Genomic DNA, 23163 nt, shown 5'->3' with positions numbered 1-23163 from the left:
TTGCCATTCCTCTTGCAACTATTCCGAGAGTTGGACAGTGGGTTTTGGCTCCCGAGACCTCACTCAACAGTCCAATTCATCCCAAAGATGTTCTGTTGGATTGAGGTCAGGACTTCGGGTGGGCCAGTCCGGTCGACAAACATTGTTGGTGGTGTACAACTGCATAGTAGCCCCCCGAAACATGGCATCTGGTATTGTCATCCTGGTAGTAACAAGGGTCCATTTCATAAAAATGCCACAATGTCAGGAGCATTTCATTATCCAGAATGTTAACAGTATGCCTCTGTGTTCATGCTGCCAAGGATAAACACCCACAATCCATGTCAGAGTCCAAGAAACAGCTCCAGACCATCACCCCACCACCACTGAATTTCCTGGTTGGCACTGTACACTACAGCAGAAATTGTTCCCTGGTTAGATGCCACACCCATACATATCTATCAGATTGAAATAATGTGAAACCTCGACCTGTCACTCCACAGAACCAATTTCCACTGTCCAGTTGCGACAGTCCAAACACCACCTGAGTTTCCTTGCTTTATTGTATGTCATGGTATGAGGCTTACGTACCACTGCTCTTCCCAGACATCTGAGTTTATGGGCCTCTGTACTCAATGTTCCAATGGAAACAGATACTCCTGTTGCTGCATGAGACTCCTCTCAGATAGCAGCCATCGGTTGATTGATATAACCAAAGCAAACTAAGTTTTGAAAAACCATTGATCCTTTTAACCTTGCAGTAGATTTGTGGTTGCTCTCAAAGAATGGAATACAGCAGGCTGATTTGCATTACAGTTCAGATTGTTAACGACGAACGAATACCAACCAACTGGTAACAGAGCATCTCTTCACTTATCTTGAAAACGAGGGAAAGTCCTGCCAAATGATTGAAATTCCATCCAGTCCAACTTCTGAGCCTTTCAGTGAAGGTCTACAAACAATCCACAGCATTGTCAGAATAGCCAAACCCCTATTATATTTATATGCACCGTCAATGCAATCCATGCCCCATAGCTCCTAGTTGATAATGCCTTGGTAAGAGTAAATTGTTTTGTTTCACTTTCTTGGACCTTGATAAAGCCATTAAGCACTTGCCACATGACCTGACTTGGCTACCTTCGGGGCTTGTCCCTCCCAATCCTTCATCCTCGTCTTAGACACTGTTACAGCAGACCTCCATCGGCCAATACCCTGGACCCCTCTCTGTGCTAACGACCATGCTAGCCATCGAAAACAAGCTTGTTCTCAAATGCCAAAGCTGAGAATAGCATGATCAATTAACACAATATGTGCTGCAACTTAAGGTGATGTAAGAAAACAGTTTGACATTGGACAAATCCAGGAGAAAGATGCTTGAATGTTAACAACCATAGTTTGTACATGTGCTGCTGATGGCTGTAGGTGCAGATACCACAGAGAATATTGGCTACATGCTGGAAGTGAACATAATGATGGTGTTATAGATACAGTAGTGTCTCCCTAGTCCGACACATACCGGACCGGGTGGTATTAGATTACTGGAAGGTTAGTGAAAAAGCAGTTTCTTAAATGAAAGAGTTTAATTTTCTTTTGACTTAAACAATGCTGTGTACTGCTAAACAATAATGAATAATGTATTTATAAAAACATACGAAGGCGGATCAAATATAAACGGGAATTTGAATGTACCGCTGCTGTTAGTAATAATTCTGAGGCAGGACTTTGCCAGGATGTTGGTGAGGGTGTCTGGAGAAGGGTTTTTTGCATGCAAATGACAGTGAAACTACAGTGGACGACAGTGCTTCACTCTCCCATGAGTGAGCAAGAGGTGCACACGTCTGTTGCGCAACACATCATGATCAAATTTCTCGCAAAAGGGGGCACCAAACCTTGAGAAATTTTGAGGCGGCTCTGCACACAGTTTGGGGAAAAAACACTTCCCCAGACTTGAGTGTATGAGTGGGCTAAAAAATTTGTGGCAGGAAGAGAAGCTGTGGAAAATGATCCTCATGAAAGGAGATCATTGCGGACAACGTTGTTGCCATTCGTGACATTATTGGTGAAGATCGGCGAGTAAAAATTTTGCAAATTGTTTTAGCCGTGGGAATAAGTTACAGAAGTGTTCAAACCATCATCCGAGATGAACTCCATTTCAGAAAATTGTCTGCCATGTGGGTTCCTCGCCTCCTCAACCAGGAACAAGAAACATTATGCCAAGTCTGTCAGAGACTCGTGCGTCGCTACGAGGAGGAAGGAGGGGATATCTTGCGTCGTATTATGACTAGTGATGAAACTTGGGTGCATCGTTACACCGCAGAGTCAAATCAAACAAGCCTGGAGTGGTGGCAAAGAGGCGAAGCAGTTCCGTTCAAGGCCAAAACGCGCCCATCTGCTGGAAAGGTGCTTGCAACTGTTTTCTGGGACTCCGTGGGCGTTTTTCTGGTGAATTTTCTTCACGAACAAAGGACAATTATTGCAGCCCTTTACTGCTGCCTTTTGGATGACGCAAAAGCTGCATATCGCAACAGGCGACGCCGGCAACTGATTGAAACATCATTCTTCTCCATGACAATGCAAGGCCATATACTGCTGCTTTAACATGGGAAAATCTGGAGGAAAGTTACTGGACACCTCTGGAACATTCTCCGTACAGTCCACATTTATCGCCCTGCGACTACCATTTGTTTGGATCACTCAAACAAGACCTAGGAGGACAGCGGTTAGATGATGATGCAATTGTAGAAGAGTTCATGCACAACAGGCTCCGCACACATCCCTCTTTTTTCTATCAGGACGGCATAAAAAGCTTACTAATCCGATGGAGAAAATGTGTATCGAAGGCAGGACACTATGTAGAAAAGTGATCTCTATATGTGTATTTTTTTAAGGTTGACGTAATAAATTAAAAATAATAATTCCTGTTTATATTTGATCTGCCCTTGTATTAAAAAGACATTTTCTTCAGTAGCCAGCAATTTATTAGATCATTAAACAATGTATTTTGCATTAGTGTCTTTCAGTGACTGAAAGATGCTTTGGTTATTACACAAAGTAAAAATACAATAAAGTTAAAGTGTGCACTAATTTGATCACACAATCTACGCAGCAAACAACTGGTGACTGACTGCTGTTTACGCAGTTGCCGTCTCTCGCACACTGAAAATGAAAATTTGATGACATCGGGGCTTGTGTCGGACTACTGGACATATTAGACTGGCGAATTGTCAGAGTGCCGAGACTCTACTGTATTATGTTGCAATTCAGTTTGCTAGTCAGGTTTGGTCCTGGCTCAGTCTAGTGGTATTTGAAGGCACACAGGTATGTGAGAGTCGTGTCAGTAGACTTACTGGCTTGTAAAAGAACACCTGTGGAACAAATTCCGGCACCTCAGCATCCATGAAAGCCATAGAAATGTAGTTAGTGGTACCTAAAACCAATAGTATTATTTAGTTCGCTAGTCTATGTAAATTAAATAATATTACTTTGTGCTTTGGTGAAAATATTTTAAAATTGGTATTTATATGTTGGCCATGTCCAGAATAAGAATGAAATTCTATTTTTAAATGTCTGTCATGTCTGTATGTTTGCACGTCACCAGAAGACGGCTGAATATGATTTGATGGAATCCTATATTTAAGATCAAAAGAGAAGGCACTACAATCTAGGCTATAATTTTATTCCTTCTGGGTGAAATTGTTGTTCAGAGGATGGTCTAAAAATTAATTCCTAGATATCTCTATTAATACTGGTTCTTGCATTAAATTCTACATAAACTTGTAGAGAATAACATTTCTGATCTTATATTGCAGTGCAGATTGATCCTACGATGAATAATAGGTGAATTATGTACAATTTTTAAAGTATTTCCTGTGTTGTATCATTGTTTGTGTTAATCTTACTGAAGAAACCTTTGTGACAAAGAAAGAAGGAATAGTAAATGCTGATCCTCCATGCCTCCTACATCTATATATCTATATATATAAAATAAGAGTTTTGTCTGTACATTGCTCAGAATTTGAAAAGAATGGTATTTCTGTATCGGTCATGTCCACAGTAACAAGAAAATGCATTTTTTACTCTTCCGTAATGTCTGTCTGTCTGTCTGTCTGTCTGTCTGTCTGTCTGTCTGTCTGTCTGTCTGTCTGTCTGTCTGTCTGTCTGTCTGTCTGTCTGTGTGTATGTATGTATGTATGTACGTAGTATGTATGTATGTACACGCATCACGAGAAAACGGCTGAAGAGAATTTAATGAAAATCGGAATGTAAAGTTGGGTGATGAACCGCTACAATCTAGGCTATAAATTATTTTAATCACGCTGAGTGAAATGGTAGTTTAGGGGAAGACCTAAAATTTAATTCTCAAATATTTATGTTATTAGTGGTCGTGTCTTAATGAAAATCGGTAGACAAAGATGGGAAATAAGTTGCTACAATATAGGCTATACACGCTGAGAAAAATGATAGTTTAGGGGAAGGCCTAAAATTTAATTGTCAAATTTTTATTATATTAGTGGTCGTATTTTCACGAAAATTGGTATGCAAAGTCAGGGAATAAGTCGCTATAATCTAGGCTGTCAATAATGTTATTCACACTGGGTGAAATGGTAGTTTACGGGAAGGCCTGAAATGTAATCTATATATAAAATAAGTGTTTTGCCTGTACATTGTTCAGAATTTGAAATGAATGGTATTTCTGTATCTGTCATGTCCACAATAACAAGGAGACGCATTTTTTACTTTTCCGTAATTTCTGTCTGCCTGCCTGTCTGTCTGTCTGTCTGTATGTATGTATGTATGTATGTATGAACACGCATCAAAAGAAAACGGCTGAAGAGAATTTAATGAAAATCGGTATGCAATGTCGGGTGATGAACCATTACAATCTAGGCTATACATTATTTTATTCATGCTGAGTGAAATGGTAGTTTAGGGGAAGGCCTGAAATGTAATTCTCAAATAATTTATTTATGTTATTAGTGGTTGTATCGATAAATCTATATATATATAAAATAAGAGTTTTGTCTGTACATCACCGAGCTCGATAGCTGCAGTCGCTTAAGTGCGGCCAGTATCCAGTAATCGGGAGATAGTGGGTTCGAGCCCCACTGTCGGCAGCCCTGAAGATGGTTTTCCGTGGTTTCCTATTTTCACACCAGGCAAATGCCGGGGCTGTACCTTAATTAAGGCCACGGCCGCTTCCTTCCACTTCCTAGGCCTTTCCTCTCCCATCGTGGCCATAAGACATATCTGTGTCGGTGCGACGTAAAACAAAATAGCAAAAAAAATGTCTGTACATTACTCAGAATTTGAAACGAATGGTATTTCTGTATCGGCCATGTCCTCAGTAACAAGTAAATGCATTTTTTACTTTTCCGTAATTTCTGTCTGTATGTATGTATGTATGTATGTACACGCATCACAATAAAACGGCTGAAAAGAATTTAATGAAAATCGGTATGTAAAGTCGGGTGATGAATTACTGCAATCTAGGCTACAAATTATTTTATTCACGCTGAGTGAAATGGTAGTTTAGGGGAAGGCCTGAAATGTAATTCTCAAATAAGTTATTTATGTTATTAGTGGTCGTATCGATAAATACTACATAACTAACATAACTTTAGTTATGTCGTAAGTTAGTAGTAGTTATGTAAGAAGTTAATAAATTTCCGATCACTTATGTCTTATACATTGTTACCGTACCGCATATAATCACAGAGATATTCATGAATTTGGATTTTTGTTACTAAGTCCATATCAGCGCCGAGTCACAAGAAAAATGGGTAAACATAATTTAGTGAAAATCGATATGTAAAGTCTGAGAATAAAGATAATACGATATAAATAATTTTGAAAGACGCCTTAATATCACAGAGTCGAAAGAAAACTAATGTGAAGGCCTGCAATATAGAAAGCTCATAAACTTTATCAACAATAACATTACATTGACCATTGTTTGTTGTGATGTGCTTTTTGTCTTCTGTTTCCACTCATCCCCGATAGATAGGATTACTGCAGCGTACCGAGGTTTTTTAATTTGCTTGACGTCATACCGACACAGGTAGGTCTTATGGCGACGATGGGATAGGAAATGAGTAGGGGTGTGAAGGAAGCGGCCTTGGCTTTAATTAAGGTACAGCCTGGTGTGACTGGTGTGAAAATGGGAAAGCACGGAATACCATCTTCAGGGATGCCGGCAGTGGGGTTCGAATCCACTATCTCCCGGATGCAAGCTCACAGCTGCGCTCCCCTAAACACACGGCCAACTCGCCTGGTCGTACCGACTGCAACAGCCTGCCTGTATATTGGCAGGAAGTAGCTGAGGAGTTGGATAACTTTCTTCTTTAACATGCCATTCTTCTGGTTCATACATTTTCTGATATTACTGGTACGTAACACACTGGTTCTTCATAGTATTCGAGCTATTCAGTCCCTACTCTGAGGCACTGATTGGAATGAGTAGTGTGCATATTTAACGGAATAATGACGGAGGAATGTTCACGGCAGTCTGCGACCTGGTTATTCCAGCTCTGGAACTTTGAACTGTTGGATCGGCACCATAGTACTGTTCGTTGAAAGTGAGAAAGTGTGCGGTTTTTCATTTGATCGAGTATTTCATATGATAACATTGCTTTCAATCGCTACATTCCTACTGACGTTTTTGTAATGACCTATGTTGAATTCAGTTAGGAAAACCACCAAGTCAGTCTTTCTGAGAATCCCGTAGCGAAGCACGGGTACATCAGCTAGTCTATATATATAAAATAAGAGTTTTGTCTGTACATTGCTCAGAATTTGAAAAAAATGGTATTTCTGTATTGTTCATGTCCACAGTAACAAGGAAATGCACTTTTTTCTTTTCCGTAATGTCTGTCTGTCTGTCTGTCTGTCTGTCTGTCTGTCTGTCTGTCTGTCTGTCTGTCTGTCTGTCTGTCTGTCTGTCTGTCTGTCTGTACATGCATCACTTGAAAACGGTTGAAGAGAATTTAATGAAAGTCGGTGTGTACTACACTAGGCTATAAATCATTTTATTCACGCTGAGTGAAATGGTAGTTTAGGGGAAGGCCTAAAATTCAATTCTCAAATATTTATATTTTAAGTGGTCCTGTCGATAAATACTATATAACTAAAGTTACATAGAATTAAATTTCCGATCATTTATGTCTTATACAATTTTACTGTACCAGCTATGATAACACTGATAACTCATGAATTTCGATTTTTGTTGCTAAGTCCACATCAAAGCCGAGCCACGAGAAAATGGGTGAGCAGAATTTAATGAAAATCGGTATATAGAGTCGGGGAAGAAGGAACTGTAGTCTAAGCCATAAAGAATTTTACTGAACCTGGGTAAAATGGTAGTTTAGGGGTAGGCGCCTGAAATTTAATTTTTAAATACCTTCGGTATTGCTCCTATAGAAAAGTACTACATAACAAAATTTATAGAGAATACAATTTCCAATCATTTATGTTTTATTCAGTTTTACCGTACTGACTGTGATAAGAGTAGTATTTCAGAGGCGGGAGAAAACTAAATGCGAAGGCCTACAATATGGAAAGCACATAACATTGATCTACAATAACATTACATTGACCATTGTTTGTTGTGATGTTCCTTGCCTCTTATCGTGCCCTCAACGCTGATAGATGGGATTACTGTTGCGTACCGAGTATAACAGCCTGACTCAATATTGGCAGGAAAGAGCTGGGGAGTTAAAAAACTGTTTTCTTTAGCATTCCATTCCTCTGGTTCATACATTGTCTGATGCTGCTGGTACGTAACACACTGGTTCATCAGTATTCCAGCTATTCACTCCCTACTCTGATGCGCTGTTTTGAATGAGCAGTGTGCAGATTTGGCAGAGGCTCACTTAGTAATAGTAATATGACCTGGTCTAAAATTACAATTTAAGCCAATTCCAAATTACAGCACTACAGTTCATTAATAATTCAAAATTCAACCCTGAAAGGAGACGTTACTTAAGAAAAGCGTCTTCCTCTTCACTTTTATTAAATTCTACATTCATTTTGTTCGAAATTAGCAGTGAAGAGGGGTTTTCTCCTCTGGCTTGGAGGAAAAATTTGCCTCCAAGTCATATAGATTTTTCCGCCACCACTGTAGTGAAATGAGATTTTCCGACTCATCGGGTACTCCTAGGAAAGAGATTAGTAAAAGGGCATAGATTTGTCCTCCTGGGACACCCCGCTATTCGACCTCTCCCCCCCCGAATGAAAAAAGACGAAGAGTGTTCACGGATCAAGGCCGTGCGGCTTGGCCATTCTAGCTCTGGAACTTTGGACTGTTAGGTCGGAGGCATAGTACTGTTCATTAAAAGTGAGAAAATGTGTTGTTTTTCTTTTGATCGAGTATTTCATATTGCTTTTAATCGCATCATTCCTACTGACGTCATTGTAATGACCTATGTTCATTTCACTTGGGAAAACCTAAGGCGGTCTTTCTGAGAATGTAAAAAAGCAGGTGGAGAGTGAGTGTCTGCCATTATAATGAAAACTCCCCAACCTGATTGTGACAGAGTAGGCAGGCAGACCTACCATCACAATGAAAATTCCCTAACCCAGTCTTCATATGAGAAAAGACGTTTGGTGACTTCCCCGTCGCGTTTCTAGGGTAACGTTGCTATGCAATATAACACAATCTTGCTCACAAGGTGTACACTACTTAACATAGAATTCTGTATACAATGTAAAATTCCGTAGCGAAGCACGGGTACATCAGTTAGTTTTTTATATTAGTGGAAAGGTTCCTGATGCTTGAATGTATTGTTTGTCACAAAGCAGGCTATGAGAATAACATGCAATCTAGGAGAGTTACCTCACCAAGTGGAACAGCTTCTCTCAGAATACAGGCAGGGAGGGTAGGTAACTGTCTCCCTTATCTTGCCATTCCTCTGAGTTGTGCATGATCCGATTGCTACTGATGCTTGGCACACTGGTCCATCAAAGAATTCATTATCTGAGCTATTTGATATGTACTATAAGACATTGATAGGAACGGGGAGTTTCCAGCTGGGTCTGAGATTGCGTATCTCCATGAACCTGAACCACCTACATGGCAGACCTGCCAATGACAAGTACAATTTCTAGTGTCAAATCTTGGATCTAGTTATGAAGAGGATGATCTTATTTCCCTGCTTTGAGCTGGTGCTCAGAATTATACGGACTACACTTCTGTTTGTTAACAGTAATTTTATCTTCTTGGTTGTATTCAACCATATGGAAATGGCCACCCCCTGCAACTGACTCCCAGTACATAAACATTTTATGTCTTGTGATCATTACAAATATTAATTTAGAAGGGCTTTTTTAAAATTGTATGTGTATAATACAGTGGAACCTTGGATTGCAAGCAAAATTCGTTTCAGTAACATGCTTGTAATCCAAAGCGCTCGTGTATCAAAGCAAGTTTTCCCATAAGAAACAATTGAAACATGGATGATTCGTCCACAACACAAAAATATTTATTTGCATCATTTCTAAAACAAAATATAACGTAAAACAAATTAAAGTATACTTTTCCTTACAATAGAATCATTGTTGGCGTGAGGGAGATGAGGGATGACATGAGAAGAGTTACTGTGTAGCACGAATTTCACTAACGGAATCACTGCTATCTGTTGGCTCAGTGGAATTGTTTTCTTTTTGTGCACCTTCAACAAGGAACCTGTCCAATGACTGTTGCTTTTGACTCTTTGAGGATTTCACGAAAATGTGACATTGCATTGTCACTGAACTGATTCATCGCTCGCTCTGTTACAGCCTTATTCGGGTGGTGATTTTCTACAAAATTTTGCACCGTTTCCCACATTTTGCACTTCTCCCGAATCTCAGTTGAAGTGAGAGATTCCATTGACTTTTCCTCCTCCTCTTCCCCGGACGAGATCTCCATAACCTCCTCTTGTTGTTCGCGATGCAGGTCTATGAGTTTGTTGGTAGTCAGTTCCTGGCTATGCTCTTCCACCAGCTCTTGAATGTCCACGTCATTCAACTCCAGCCCCATAGTCTTCCCTAAGGACACAATTTCATCGACAATCGGCGGCTCATTGTCACCAACAATCCCCTCAAAGTCAATACAAGAACACAGTCAGGCCACAGCTTTCCCCAAGCGGAAGTGAGAGTTCTCTTGGTGACTCCATCTCAGGCTTTGTCGATGATCTTCAGGCAGTTCACGATGGAGAAATGATTTCTCCCAAACTCTCAGAGGGTAAGGTTTGTTCCTTCGGTCACTTCAGAACATCGCTGAAGTAGTGCTTTGGTGTATAGCTTCTTTAAATTCGAAAGGACTTGCTGATCCATAGGCTGGAGTAGTGGTAGTGCTGAAAGGAAGGAACTTAACCTTAACAAACTTGAAATCCTCCAGTAAGTCATCCTCAAGGCCTGGAGGATGAGCAAGAGCGTTGTCCATAACCAGCACGACTTTGAGCGGCAGATTATTTTCTGAAAGGTATTTCTTCACTACAGGACCAAACATCTCGTTCATCTATTCAACAAACGAACAGGGAAGGGGAACACGTAGGCACACGTGACACTCATATTGCGGAACCTCACTCGGTTATCAAGTTACAATTTATTTAAAAGGTGCGTGGCTGTGAGCTTGCATCCGGGAGATAGTAGGTTCGAATCCCACTAGCGGCAGCCCTGAAGATGGTTTTCCGTGGTTTCCCATTTTCACACCAGGCAAATGCTGGGGCTGTACCTTAATTAAATAATAATAATAATGTTATTTGTTTTACGTCCCACTAACTACTTTTTAAGGTCTTCGGAGACGCCGAGGTGCCGGAATTTAGTCCCGCAGGAGTTCTTTTACGTGCCAGTAAATCTACCGACACGGGGCTGTCGTATTTGAGCACCTTCAAATACCACCGGACTGAGCCAGGATCGAACCTGCCAAGTTGGGGTTAGAAGGCCAGCGCCTTAACCGTCTGAGCCACTCAGCCCGGCTGTACCTTAATTAAGGCCACGGCCGCTTCCTTTCAACTCCTAGGCCTTTCCTATCCCATCGTCGCCATAAGACCTATCTGTGTCGGAGCGACGTAAAGCACCTAGCAAAAAAAAAAAAAAATTTATTTAAAATGTTTGCTCGTCTTGCAAAACACTCGTAGGCCAAGTTAATCGCATTCCAAGGTTTCACTGTATATGGAATTTGACTTGTGACTGTTGGATTTTTGTGCTATGGGTATAATTATCTGTATAGAAAGATAAGGACATAAGAAGGAACACATAGTAGGATAAAGAGTGACAGGTCATTATGGGAAGCGGGACAAATATGAAGGACAAGCATTCACTCCACATCTTCATACTCTGCCATCTTCAGATAGATAGGTTCTCTCCTCATCAGTGCTACACCCATTTCTTCTCAGCCCCTGATGAGCTCATTTCACTTGCATTCTTGTATTTGTCCAGCTTTCTTCTTATCCTACTCTTTGTCAGGGCCTCAGAAGAAATGGATGTAGAAGAGCTGAGATAGATAAGAGAGATGATCTATTTGAGGACAGTAGTGTAGAAGATTTTGAGATTGATTTTCATATTTATCCTTGTCTCCTCTTTCCATGGCTCTCTCTTCCTACACTCACCTGTCATTGTGTTTATCCTGTTATGTGCTCCTTTCCATGTTGCTATCTTCTACATACATTATGACTTGATTTGTCACTTGTTTCTTCCTTTCCATTACTTATATTGACTCATTAGTATCCTTTTCTCCTTTTGTGTTTGTCCTGTGTTCCTAGTCTTTTACTACTTCTTATATTCATCATGATTAATCCAAAGAAAAGCAGCTCGATTTGTTCTGGGTGATTTCCGACAAAAGAGTAGCGTTAGAAAAAAAATCCTTTTTCTCCCCCCCCCCCCCCCCCCCCCCCCCCCCCCGCAGGCTGTCTCCTTATTCTGCACTTTCAGTGTCAAGATTGAAAATCTGTCAAGAATGCACCTTAACCAATACAAGTCACAATAAATGGCCACATTGTTGACTGTGGAATCAGATTTAATTTGCCTGTCTGTAGTTTCAGCGTACCTGTCACACAAAAACATGCATACAATAAAAACTAATGCAGATAATTTACTCAGATTTCGCATTCATGTCATTGAAGATTATGACTTGCCCATTCTCTATTCCTTGAGTGTCGACTGGCTGTGGTACGAATGTTTCATTTGAAATAATTTCAAAAAGAGCAGATCCGTGTACTCTAAAACATCGCATTTTCGGACGGTGGGCGGAATATATATTTGTCGTAAGTATTCCTGAAACACCGCTGTATCCACGAAATGGATATATATATATATATATCAGGATTATCGTCTTTCTTCTCCAATTTCCAATCACTACTGTTCTTTTGTGTCACCGGCCGCGTGCATTTGGAAGAACCTGGCACGGCATTTTCACCCTCACTTTCTTCAATATTCTATTCACTTCAGTAACTTTTACTGTTGCTATCACTATCCTCGAACTCGGATTCATTTTCCAGACGTCATTATTGCCATAATTGTCGTCTTAATGTCTACAAACGCTTTCTATCTCTCATCGACATTACCACGAAACCGCTTCTGCATAATGAATACTGAATACCGATGAAAATAAACTGTCATTCAGCAATCGCAGTGTCACACTGAAATACAGACAGCATTGTTTACCAACAGTACATGCCTGTAGTTCCCTACAGTATGTATTGTTAGAAATTATATTGCAAAGGGAATCTAATATACAGAAATAAGCGAGGCACTGCGCCATTGCGAGCTGAACTCGTCATTTGATTTGTGCGCCGAAACACCGCACGCGACCACAGCTCGTCATATGGCACGAATGGGTTTGAGTGTTGATACCCACCCTCCTGATGAAGCTGGGAAGCAGAAATGAGCTTGTCAGGAGCTGAGAAAAATTATGAGGGTAGAGCTCATCTATTTGAAGATGGTATTATATGTCCGTACATGTGATTGAACTACTTGGATCAATCTTCTTTTTTCTAAATACAGTGTTGCTGTATTAGACAGAGAGATGTCCTGATGTCTAAGAATTTAAGTCTTTGGTGAAATGTTGGGAGACTGCATCCCTTCTGGACAATAGCCTACACGCAAGGAAACGTGTACTTTGTTTAGAATTAGACTGTGACAGTTATATTTGACTTGCCTGTTTTATATGAATGTTTTTAAGATGTGACTTTGCATATTCCCACATTGTTGTGCTATTCATGTTTCCCCAATGAGCTATATCCAAATGTCTCATCATATTTCTATAGCCATTCATTCTTAAACTTCCTTTTCTGTTAGTTGTGATGTAAACTTCCCATCTAAAAATGATATGGAAGTTGCAAACCATATAACCATATTGGTTCACACTCAGCTGTGGTAGTTCCAATTGTCCAGGAGACATTTTCACTGGTAACTAGCTCCATGAAAGTTAAAAAATATTCAGGGGAGAAATGTATCACTTGTATTAACACTAAAACAATCCCATGATAAAGCAAAAGTTCACCGTAAAAAGCAAATCACATATATATGATTGAACCTCTAGATCAATGTATTCTTTTTCTGATACTCCAATACAAAATTGATATCTCTAGATGACAGTAATATACAAATAACATTAATAAAGTACAGATGGTCGCTATAAGACCTATCTGTGTCGGTGTGGCGTAAAGCCACTAGCAAAAAAAAAAAAAAAAAAAAATACAGATGTATTAAGGAGCAGTCTTGTTTCATCTTGTTCCTGGCTGCCCAGTATAGGACTAGTAAATTTCCTTGTTTTTGTTGGGTTGGGTTGAGTCCTGTGCACCGAAGTAGGTGTTTCAAGTCCAGCACTGATCTTGTAACTTTGCAGATGGTACACTTTTCCATTGGGAATATTTTGTTTCTAGCTAGAGCAGCTGAGCAGTCATGTCCTGTTTCCAATCTGAAGATCGCCACTGCTTCTTTCCTTGGCTTGCTTTTATTTTTGTCCCATAGGTCATTTATTTTTTTCCATTTCTTCATTGTAGACAACTGTTTCATTTTCCACTGTTAGGTGTTCTTGGAATTTTGAGAGAGCACAGGTTTTTATATTGTGTTTCATGAGAAGAGAATTTTCCTCTCTGAAGTTTAAGGCAGTTCAGGAGGTGGGGTTTGAGAATGAATGACTTTGAGGAAACTTTTGCAGTTACCGAAAGTGTAGCAAGTGCCTGCCCTGCCTGCTGTGGGTACTGGGCTTTCCTAATCCTTTCTTGAAAACTGTGCTGACAAACACAACCTAGCAGGAGCATTCAATCCATGTTAATGTTTACCAAATTTTGGACTATGAGTTTCTGTTTGCTTCTCTTCACCTGTCATGTGACAGCTATTTGAAAAGAAGAGCAGAAAGAGTCTCTCTTCTCGTCAAACACACGATAGACCGTAATTGGTCCTTCCGTGATTTGAAAAAATTCACATTTTAAAATAAACTTTTGTTTGGATGATAAATCTTGTACTTCAGGATTCTATTGTTAACTTTGAGGGAGGGAAAAAACTTGTTGACAAAGTTCTTTTAAGTTGTAGAATCAACAGCTATATGTCATATGCAAAATAAATTATATTTAAAATGTAAAATTGTTTTTTGTTCCAGGGGGCTTTTCAAATCAACTTTGGTACTTTCTGTAGTGTTGGAATTCTTGAACAACTCAACATCAAAGGATAGAGATGAAATTCTAACTTCCATTCATCCATACGTACTTGACCTGCTACATATCAGAGAAGGAGCTCGAGTTGGAATGATGTGCTGCTGGTATTTAACAACCAAGGTATGTTTGCTGTCTGTATACTGCCGTGCCTTATTGCTCTGTGGAAAGTACCTAACTCATCCTCTAATTACACAACATTACAAAGAAGAAGCAGCATATGCGTAACATGTGCTAGACCTGATGTGATGTCTGTGAGGTTCAAAGATTTATATTTGGCTTGTCAAAGCACTAGTCTATGTTAGAAGTTCTACAATTCTTCTCCATTCGTTGTCATTATCCACTATATTTTGTACAAATAAAGGAAAATTGCTCATTAGCTATTGAAGACTGGCCATTTTAGCCTGGCTTGAAAATCGTCAAGTTCCTCCTAGAGAAAGTAATAAAGTAAAGCAACTTTGATGAGTAATATGTCGTGTATCATTGAAAACTTCAGAGATTTCATCAACAGAAACTTTGTATCTTAAATTTTAGAGGGTGCAATCATATTTCCAGTCTTGCAGTTCTTGAGAAAATGTGCATGAACAGTTTGTAGAATTAATGTCTTATTTTAAAAGTTACATAACTTGTGTGTCTGGTTGTAACGATTAACTGTCCCTCCAGGTATTGCTGCAGTAATGGAGTTTACTGTACAGCCAGTACTACTGTTCCAAGGGTTGGGAGGTGATAAAAGCTCCATTTACAGGTCGAACCAACAGCTTTAGCCGGGACGGGTCATCATAAATGGGGTGATGGGCCGTCATTGAAAGAAATGACTGAAATTCATCATGAAGTGTCTGTTCATCAGGTTAGGGACACATGCAGAGGATGTTTATCTCCTTGTTAGAAATTGCCTTACTGATACCTGGTTATAACTATAAAATATACGAGGTTTGGGACAAAAGTCATTGTAACAAATTTTTTCTTGCAGATTTGTGACCGGATCACAAACTGTTCTTTGTCGCTTGGAAGCTTCGCAGGCATAATGTGTATTCATATGATTTATCCATTCGAGCTCCACATATGGGCACAATTTTTTTTTTAAACTACCTTACGCACCCGTTTAACATAGGCCGGGCTGTCAACTCATCGGAGACGCAATGAAACGATCTCAGTAGGTCAGTGGGTAATCTGGATATAAGGGTGCATAAAGTAATTTAAAGATAAAAATTTCATAATGTTCCGTATTGAACGGTACCACAATTAAATTGAAAAGTGGTACAACCTATTCAATACAAGGAAAATAAGAAATGGAATGTTACATTTGTATTTGATTAAAAGCGGTACCGGTTACGACCTCTATTCCGGGTCATCATCAGCCGATTAAATAAAAATATAAAACAATGCATAGGAAAACAATAAGTAAAGGATAAGTCTTTCACTAAAAGTAGATCAAGAAGCACTATGACACTATAGCGATTTGCACTGCAGGATGTAAGATCCTAAAATCCAGTAGTGTCGGCAGCCCTGGAGATAGTTTTCCACGGTTTCCCATTTTCACACCAGGCAAATGCTGGGGCTGTACCTTAATTAAGGCCACAGCCGCTTCCTTCCCATTGCAAGGCCTTTCCTATCCCATCTTTGCCATAAGCCCTGTCTGTGTCGGAGCGACGTAAAACAAATTTTAAAAAATCCAGTAAAAGTCGATCAGCCATTTAAATGAAGCAAGGTGCAAGCTCTTGAAGAGCAGCATAACATACGTAATGTCTGGCACTGTGCTTCAAAATGTTTATAAGGATTGGTGAATAGTTCTGTAAACAAGCCTGCAAATACTGCTAGGCGTGAAGTTGTATTACAATGTAATAATTTTGAAGTCCTAAAATTATATTAGAAGTCGAAGATAAGTCACTTAAATGAAGTAAGATGCAAGTTCTGGAAAAGTAGTACAACATACGTAATGTCCGGCACTGTGTTTCTAAATGCTAATGAAACTCTGTGAATAGTTCAGTGATCAAGTCTGCAAATGCTTCAAGGCGCGAAGATATATAATACAATTTAATATAATTTAAGTATATATTAATGTTTATAGGATCTTGTATGATAGATTCTTTAGAGATGCAGAACAGTTGAACATAAAAAACAACTGTGAGGAGTAAAATGTTAAAAAGCGCAATATTGGAAACAAATGAAAAACGCATATGCATAGCGGGTTATTTCTTGAAGATAAGAGTTTGGGTCATATTTGAGGTAGTGTAAGGTATGAATTTAAATATGAATGTTGTAATCATCTGAACTGTAGGTGGTTTTATAGTATACAGTTCAATTCGGATTTTTTTTTTTTTTTTTTTTAGAGGAAAGATGAAAAGATAGGATAAGGTTATAAAGGAGGAGGATTAGTACAAGATTAATAGAGTGGAAGTTAAAAGAAGATAGGATAGGATAGGGAAATAAAGGAGGAAAAGTTTAGGGTGGGTTAGGTGGATGGGTTATTGGAGGTAGAAAACATGGGTAGGAACTGTGTAAGGCATGGAAAATTGAATTTGGGTTTAGAAATTTAGCATTTTTGAGAAGAAGAATTAGTAAGTCAAATAGAATATTGGGTTTTTCAGAAATGTCATTTAAATTGAAATTCGGGTTGAAGTATTGGTCAAGGTGAATAAAACAATTTTCAGTAGTGTTTAAAAGGGGGCCTTTGTTAATAATTTTAAGTATTTTTATGTCTTTTTCAATATTGGTGAAATAATGTTTAGAGTCTTGTATGTGTTGTCCTATTGCAGAGAATCTGTTATATTAATGGCGTTGATATGTTTGGAGTATCTAATATTAAAGTTGCGTCCAGTCTGTCTGATGTATGAGGCGCTGCAGTTGTTACGTTTGAATCTGTATACTCCAGATATGGAAAAAATATCAGATTTATTTAATGATTTAGAGTTGTGTAATATATCAAGGTTTCTGTTAATGGTTCTAAAGGAAATTTTCATGTTGTGTTTTTTAAGAACGTTGGATATTTTATAAGCATCTTGAGTGAAAGTAAAAGTGGAAAATGCAGTGGCTTTGGTTTTGTCTTTTGTTAACGTGGTTTTAGGACGGTGTTTGAATTTGTTGATGATACGGTTTATGAAAGAGTTGTTAAAGCCATTCAATTTAGCGATAGTACGGACGGTGCACGTTATATATATATGTGTTTTTTTTTTTTTTTTTTTTTTTTTTTTTTTTTTTTTTTTTTTTTTTTTTCATATTAGAGCCCGTATTGTCAAAGTATCAACTTGTGAAAATTTAGATTTTATAATTCCACCTTTACAATACTGTAATTGCCTTTATTACAAAGACTACATTAAATTACACTCGTGAAACATGTTTCGTCCTCCTATAGGACATCTTCAGTCACAAATACAAATACATAACATTAAAAATAAGGCAAAGACACATTAAAATAAGTAAATGCAAAGTCTTTGTATACTGTAACGCAGCGTGATAGCGTCTTGTCAATCTTCAATATTAAAATGGTGCAGTGTGAACATGATATGAAGCATGAAGTCCAATTAAAATCATATGTTAAAACTGTTGTTCAAAACAACGAATTGTCAATTATAAAACTCCTTAAGTGGCTATGCAAATAAAATTATGTGCATATTGTACATAAAGCAGTGTTCTGGTGATGCCACATTGTGATAGATTTCTTGATTAGGAGGTGGAGTTATACTGATGCAAGTTGAACCTGATTGTGTGTTGACAATAGGGGCCTAAAAAGAAAAAGAAAATATGAACTGAAGAATAAAATGCCGTTAAATGTGAACTAAGTGCCCATCCCGTCACTCACCTACTTGCCCGTCCTACATCGACCACTCCACCTCAAGTGCTAAGGCTAACTTAGTGACGTCCTGGAAGGTCGTTGATGACTGACTGTGAGGGGAGGTTGAGAGGAGTTTGACATAAGGGGAGAGGCGTGAGGTGACATAATACTCACGCGCCTTCGTGAAAAGAATTTATTGATTAACTCCTCGAAAAGTATATTGATATCCTCCAATATCTCATTAAGATTATAAATCGGGTTGCATTTTTGATCAATATTTATAAAAATGTTTTCTAAAATATTCAATAGATTTCCTTTCTTACATAAATGGAGAATTTGAAGGTCTTGTTGTATGCCCGTGAATGTATGATTGGTATCATCCATATGAGAACCGAATGCTGAGAATCTGCCGTACTTTGACGCATTAACATGTTCATTATACCTTATGTTAAAATTGCGGCCTGTCTGTCCAATATAACTGGCGGGACACTGCTGGCACTTTAATTTGTAAACACCTGATTTCTGAAATTTGCTATTGCCGTTATTGATAATGTGCTGATTGCAGAAAAGATGAGTGTTGTTATTGGTTGTTTTAAAAGAAACTTTCATATTAAGTTTCTTCAAAACGTTCGTGATTTCGTATATTTTACTGTGACTATAAGTAAAAAGGGCGTAACTATCTTCTTTCTTTTTGGTATCCTTGCTTAATGTGGAAAATGATTTTTTCTCAATTTTGCTAATAATTTTATCTACTAATTGCCTGTTGAACCTGTTTCTTTTTGCTATAAAATAAATAGTATCCATTTTTACAATCTGCTTCTGACATAGGTATATTATAAGCTCTATAAATCATACTGTAAAAGGAGGCCCTCTTATGTGCTGCCGGGTGTACAGAATTTTGTTTAATTACGTTTGCCGTTTGAGTAGGTTTCCTAAATATTTTAAACCTAAGTTTATTAGAGTCATTAATAATTGTAATGTCAAGAAAGTTTAATGCTTTATTATTTTCACTTTCGAAAGAAAATTTAATCTGTAAATCCATATTGTAAGTATCTTTACTATATATATATATATATAACATATATCTCTCTCTCTCTCTCTCTCTCTCTCTCTCTCTCTCTCTCTCTCTCTCTCTCTCTCTCTCTCTCTCTCTCTCTCTCTGTGCTTCTAATTAATTTATTTACTTTTCACGGATAGTTATTGTCATAGACCTACACCAACAGCTTTCACATGCTAGTGTTCCTGTATTAACGGTTTCAGACTTCAGTAGCACATTCATCTTCAAATCTGTACATTTTAACTAGAACAAAATATAGGCTATATAGTGGTTGGACTTTAAGTAAATATCATATGGTGAACAAAAAGTGCCCCATTTGAACTTGGCATGTACGCGTAACGAAAACAGTACTTCATATGTACAAAAACTTGCATGAATGTCTTATACTCTTTGTTTAACATTTGCATATTGAAGTGTGCTATTGTCTTATGTTGCAAGTAATGTATTTTACACAGTATACAATTGAAGAGGTCATTCAACACAGGTTTTAATTACCTGGCTTACTGTTAATATAAACGCATACATATCACTTTGTCAACGTAAATTCAAGCTCAGATTCATATTACTTAATTTGACAAGGTATAAGCCTAATATAAAGTATATTATAAGAGTATACGCAGTTACATTTACGCACATTTTATAGACCTTACGACTAAAAATAACGCAATATGGCAAAGTCATTCTAGGAACTTGTTTTACTGGTAAAACTTGAACGTTAATGATATATTCAAGGTCAGGTGTACATAGCAAATTTTATCATGTGTTGTGATCCTTTTAATGTGTTCAAAAAGAGGTATCTTTTTAATATATTATTGGTTTTCTAAACTTAGACATAAAAAAACAGAATTATTCACTCTGAAACATATTACCTAATGTCAGTCAAATATGAAATGTTTATTGGCAAGGTGCAACTATTAAAACATGTATTCTAATGTGTATGTATATGACAGCTGAGGATGACTTGTGAAGAGTCGAAACCGGTCCTGTTATAAAGAAAATTTTAATAAATTAGTATTGATTAGGTGGATCTCCTTCTTTCTATGATATAACGTAGACTTCTCCTTTTATTATCTCTAAATCTAGATTAATTTGGGCCTGTGTTCTCATAATATTATTTGATAATTCAGTTCTCAATTCATTTAACTGCTTATTTACTTCCTCATTATTGGTTTGAATCAAATTTGCTACTTCTGTTCGTGAATATTGGATTTCTCTCTTTACTTCTTGAAGCTTTTGTTCTGTTAATTTCAACACGTCCCGACAAATCATTTCTTGGGCTTCTTTAAATCCAGCATCTTACCTTTCTCTAATTGCTTCATGTCCTTGGATTCTTCTTTCCATTATCTCTTGTCTTTCCTGGATTTCTTTCCTCATTTACCTCTAGTCTTCCTGGATTTTCTTCGGAGTCATTTCTTGTCCTTGTTGAATTTCCTTTTCATTTGCCTTTAATCCTTCCTGAATTTTTCTTTCTGTTGCTTCGAGTCCTTGAATTTTCTTCTCAGTTATTTCTTATTCCTGGATTTTACTAACTTTCCCCGACAAATCTTCTAAAAGTGCCTTTATTTGGGCATTAGTAGCCATCCTTAAAAAAAGAAAAGTTGATTTAACTATTGAACTTTCAGAGTCCTCACAATACCTTAAAATCCTAGCCACACACTCAGTCTCTGTCTATAAGTTTCAAGTACTCCTTTAAAATCAAAATATAGGATAAGGGTAGTCAAGACAAAATTTCATAACTTGAAATGAATATTAGGTTAAGCTTTAGCAAACAAAATATTTTCATAAAACCTAACATATAGCACTATCCTAATTTCTAACACATGTTTAACTACTCCACTATTTACAGTAATTCTGTCCTCTAATTAATTTTTGTCCTTCCAAGTATCTCAGTAACCTATCTGAGATATCCTGTCTTAATATAATTTAGCCTCATTATCATTTAAATATTAATCTCACATCCACACAATCTCTATCAGTACTTCAGCAATCATCGCCTTCAATCTCCATATTCAATCATCAATTACATAACCATAACTGCTTAGCAATCACATGTCATCATTCTTCTTTTTCATTTTGGCTGACAATGGACCACGTTAATGTGAATTCAGCTTCATCTGTTTCTGGGCTTTAATCCTCGTCCACTACTCCTTCATCCTTTCACTCTGCAATCTCCTCCTTTCTTCTGTCCATGGCACTTGGGTACGGGATCTAACATTTTCTTGATACTTCTTTGTGGCCTTGATCCTCGACTTGTAAGTATTCCTGTTGCTGATTTCCGTTCCTTATATTTCCATTTCTTCCAGGTCCTTCTTCTCCTCCTGGTCCCAGCAAACTCTAGTTTTTCTGGTCAGCAAAAATCGTATTATGTGATTGGTCAGTCTTCCAGGGTTCATTCTGTAGATATGTCCAAAGAACATGGCTCTCCTGTTCCAGATGGTATCTGAGATTTTTTCCATTTTGAGATATAATTCTTGGTTTCTTTCTGTATGATCATCCTCTGTTATTTGGGGTCCCTGTATCTTCTTCAGAATCTTTCTCTCCACTAGTTCCAACTTTTTGACCAATCCTGTTTTTATCAGGTTCAAACTTCCAGCTGCATATAAAGACTCCGCGCAGACCACTGCCTGGTAGTGTCTGAGTTTTTCATTGGTCAAGATATTCTTCTTGTTGTAAGTGTTCATATTTAGTTTATATGCCAAGTTCATGTTGTTGATTCTCGATAACAGTGCCCCTCTTTCTGACAGGTTATTGTCTATCCACTTCCCCAGGTATTTGAAGTTCTCCACTTTCTGAATCCTTTCTCTCTCAACTGTCATCCATATGGGTGCTGTTTTGATGTTGGTCATGTATTGTGTCTTCTCGAAGGAAATCCGTAGGCCTGCCTTACTTGCTTCTTCCTGGAGTTGGACAATTTGATTCTGTGCCTCCTCTATTGACTCTGACAGAACCACAATGCAATCCGCAAAGGCTAAACAGTCGACTCCAATTCCTTTGTTCCTGCATCCCATTCGTATCCTACTCCTTGCATTTTGCGGTGCCCCTCTCTAATCACTTTGTCAAGAACACAGTTAAATAGAAGGGGAGATAGTCCGTCTCCCTGTCTGACCCCATTTTGAATCCCAAAAAATTCCGATAGGATCCCTCTGAACTTGAACTTGGATGTTGTACCACTCACTGTCCGTTTAATGAGTTCTCTCGTCTTCCTGTCTAGACCCATTTCTTCTAGGATATGAATCTTTGTTTCCCTTTTTATGGAATCGTAGGCCCTTTTGAAGTCTACAAATGTGAGCATGAATTTCTTGTTTCTCTGTTTCTGGTATGCAATGATCAGTTTTAGGTTCAGAATCTGTTCTGCACATGATCTGCCCTTTCTAAAAACCCCCTTGATACCCACCAGTTTGTGGCACCAATTGTTTTTCTGCCCTATGTAGCAGTGCCTTTGAAAATATCTTGTATATCTCTGGTAGTAGCAATATTCCCCGGTAATTATTAACATCTGTCTTGCCTCCTTTCTTGTGAAGTGGGTGTATCAACGCTGATGTCCATCCATCTGGCAGCTTCTCCTCTCCCAAATCTCGCTCAGGATTCTTGTCAGTTCAATGATTGCTCTATCAGCAGCATATTTCCAAAGGTCTGCAATAATCCCGTCTTCTCCAGATGCTAAAAATTAAATAACTGGAAAGGAGGTTCAACCTATTCAATACTCAAAAGAAAGAAACGTA

At 38.2% G+C, this 23163-nt stretch overlaps 1 protein-coding gene across 2 annotated transcripts in view; it reads left to right on the top strand.

Annotated features, from left to right (window-relative positions):
• Positions 1–23163, top strand: part of LOC136866399 (pumilio homolog 3) — a 152819-nt gene that overhangs the window by 26495 nt on the left and 103161 nt on the right. For both annotated transcript variants that reach the window (XM_067143322.2, XM_067143321.2), the window contains exon 6: positions 14561–14735. In XM_067143322.2, the coding sequence (XP_066999423.2) occupies positions 14561–14735 (175 nt within the window). The remainder of the gene's footprint in view (positions 1–14560; positions 14736–23163) is intronic.

The sequence above is a fragment of the Anabrus simplex genome, chromosome 3, assembly GCF_040414725.1.
Source record: "Anabrus simplex isolate iqAnaSimp1 chromosome 3, ASM4041472v1, whole genome shotgun sequence".
NCBI lineage: Eukaryota > Metazoa > Arthropoda > Insecta > Orthoptera > Tettigoniidae > Anabrus > Anabrus simplex.
This window is presented reverse-complemented; position numbering and strand designations above follow the sequence as displayed.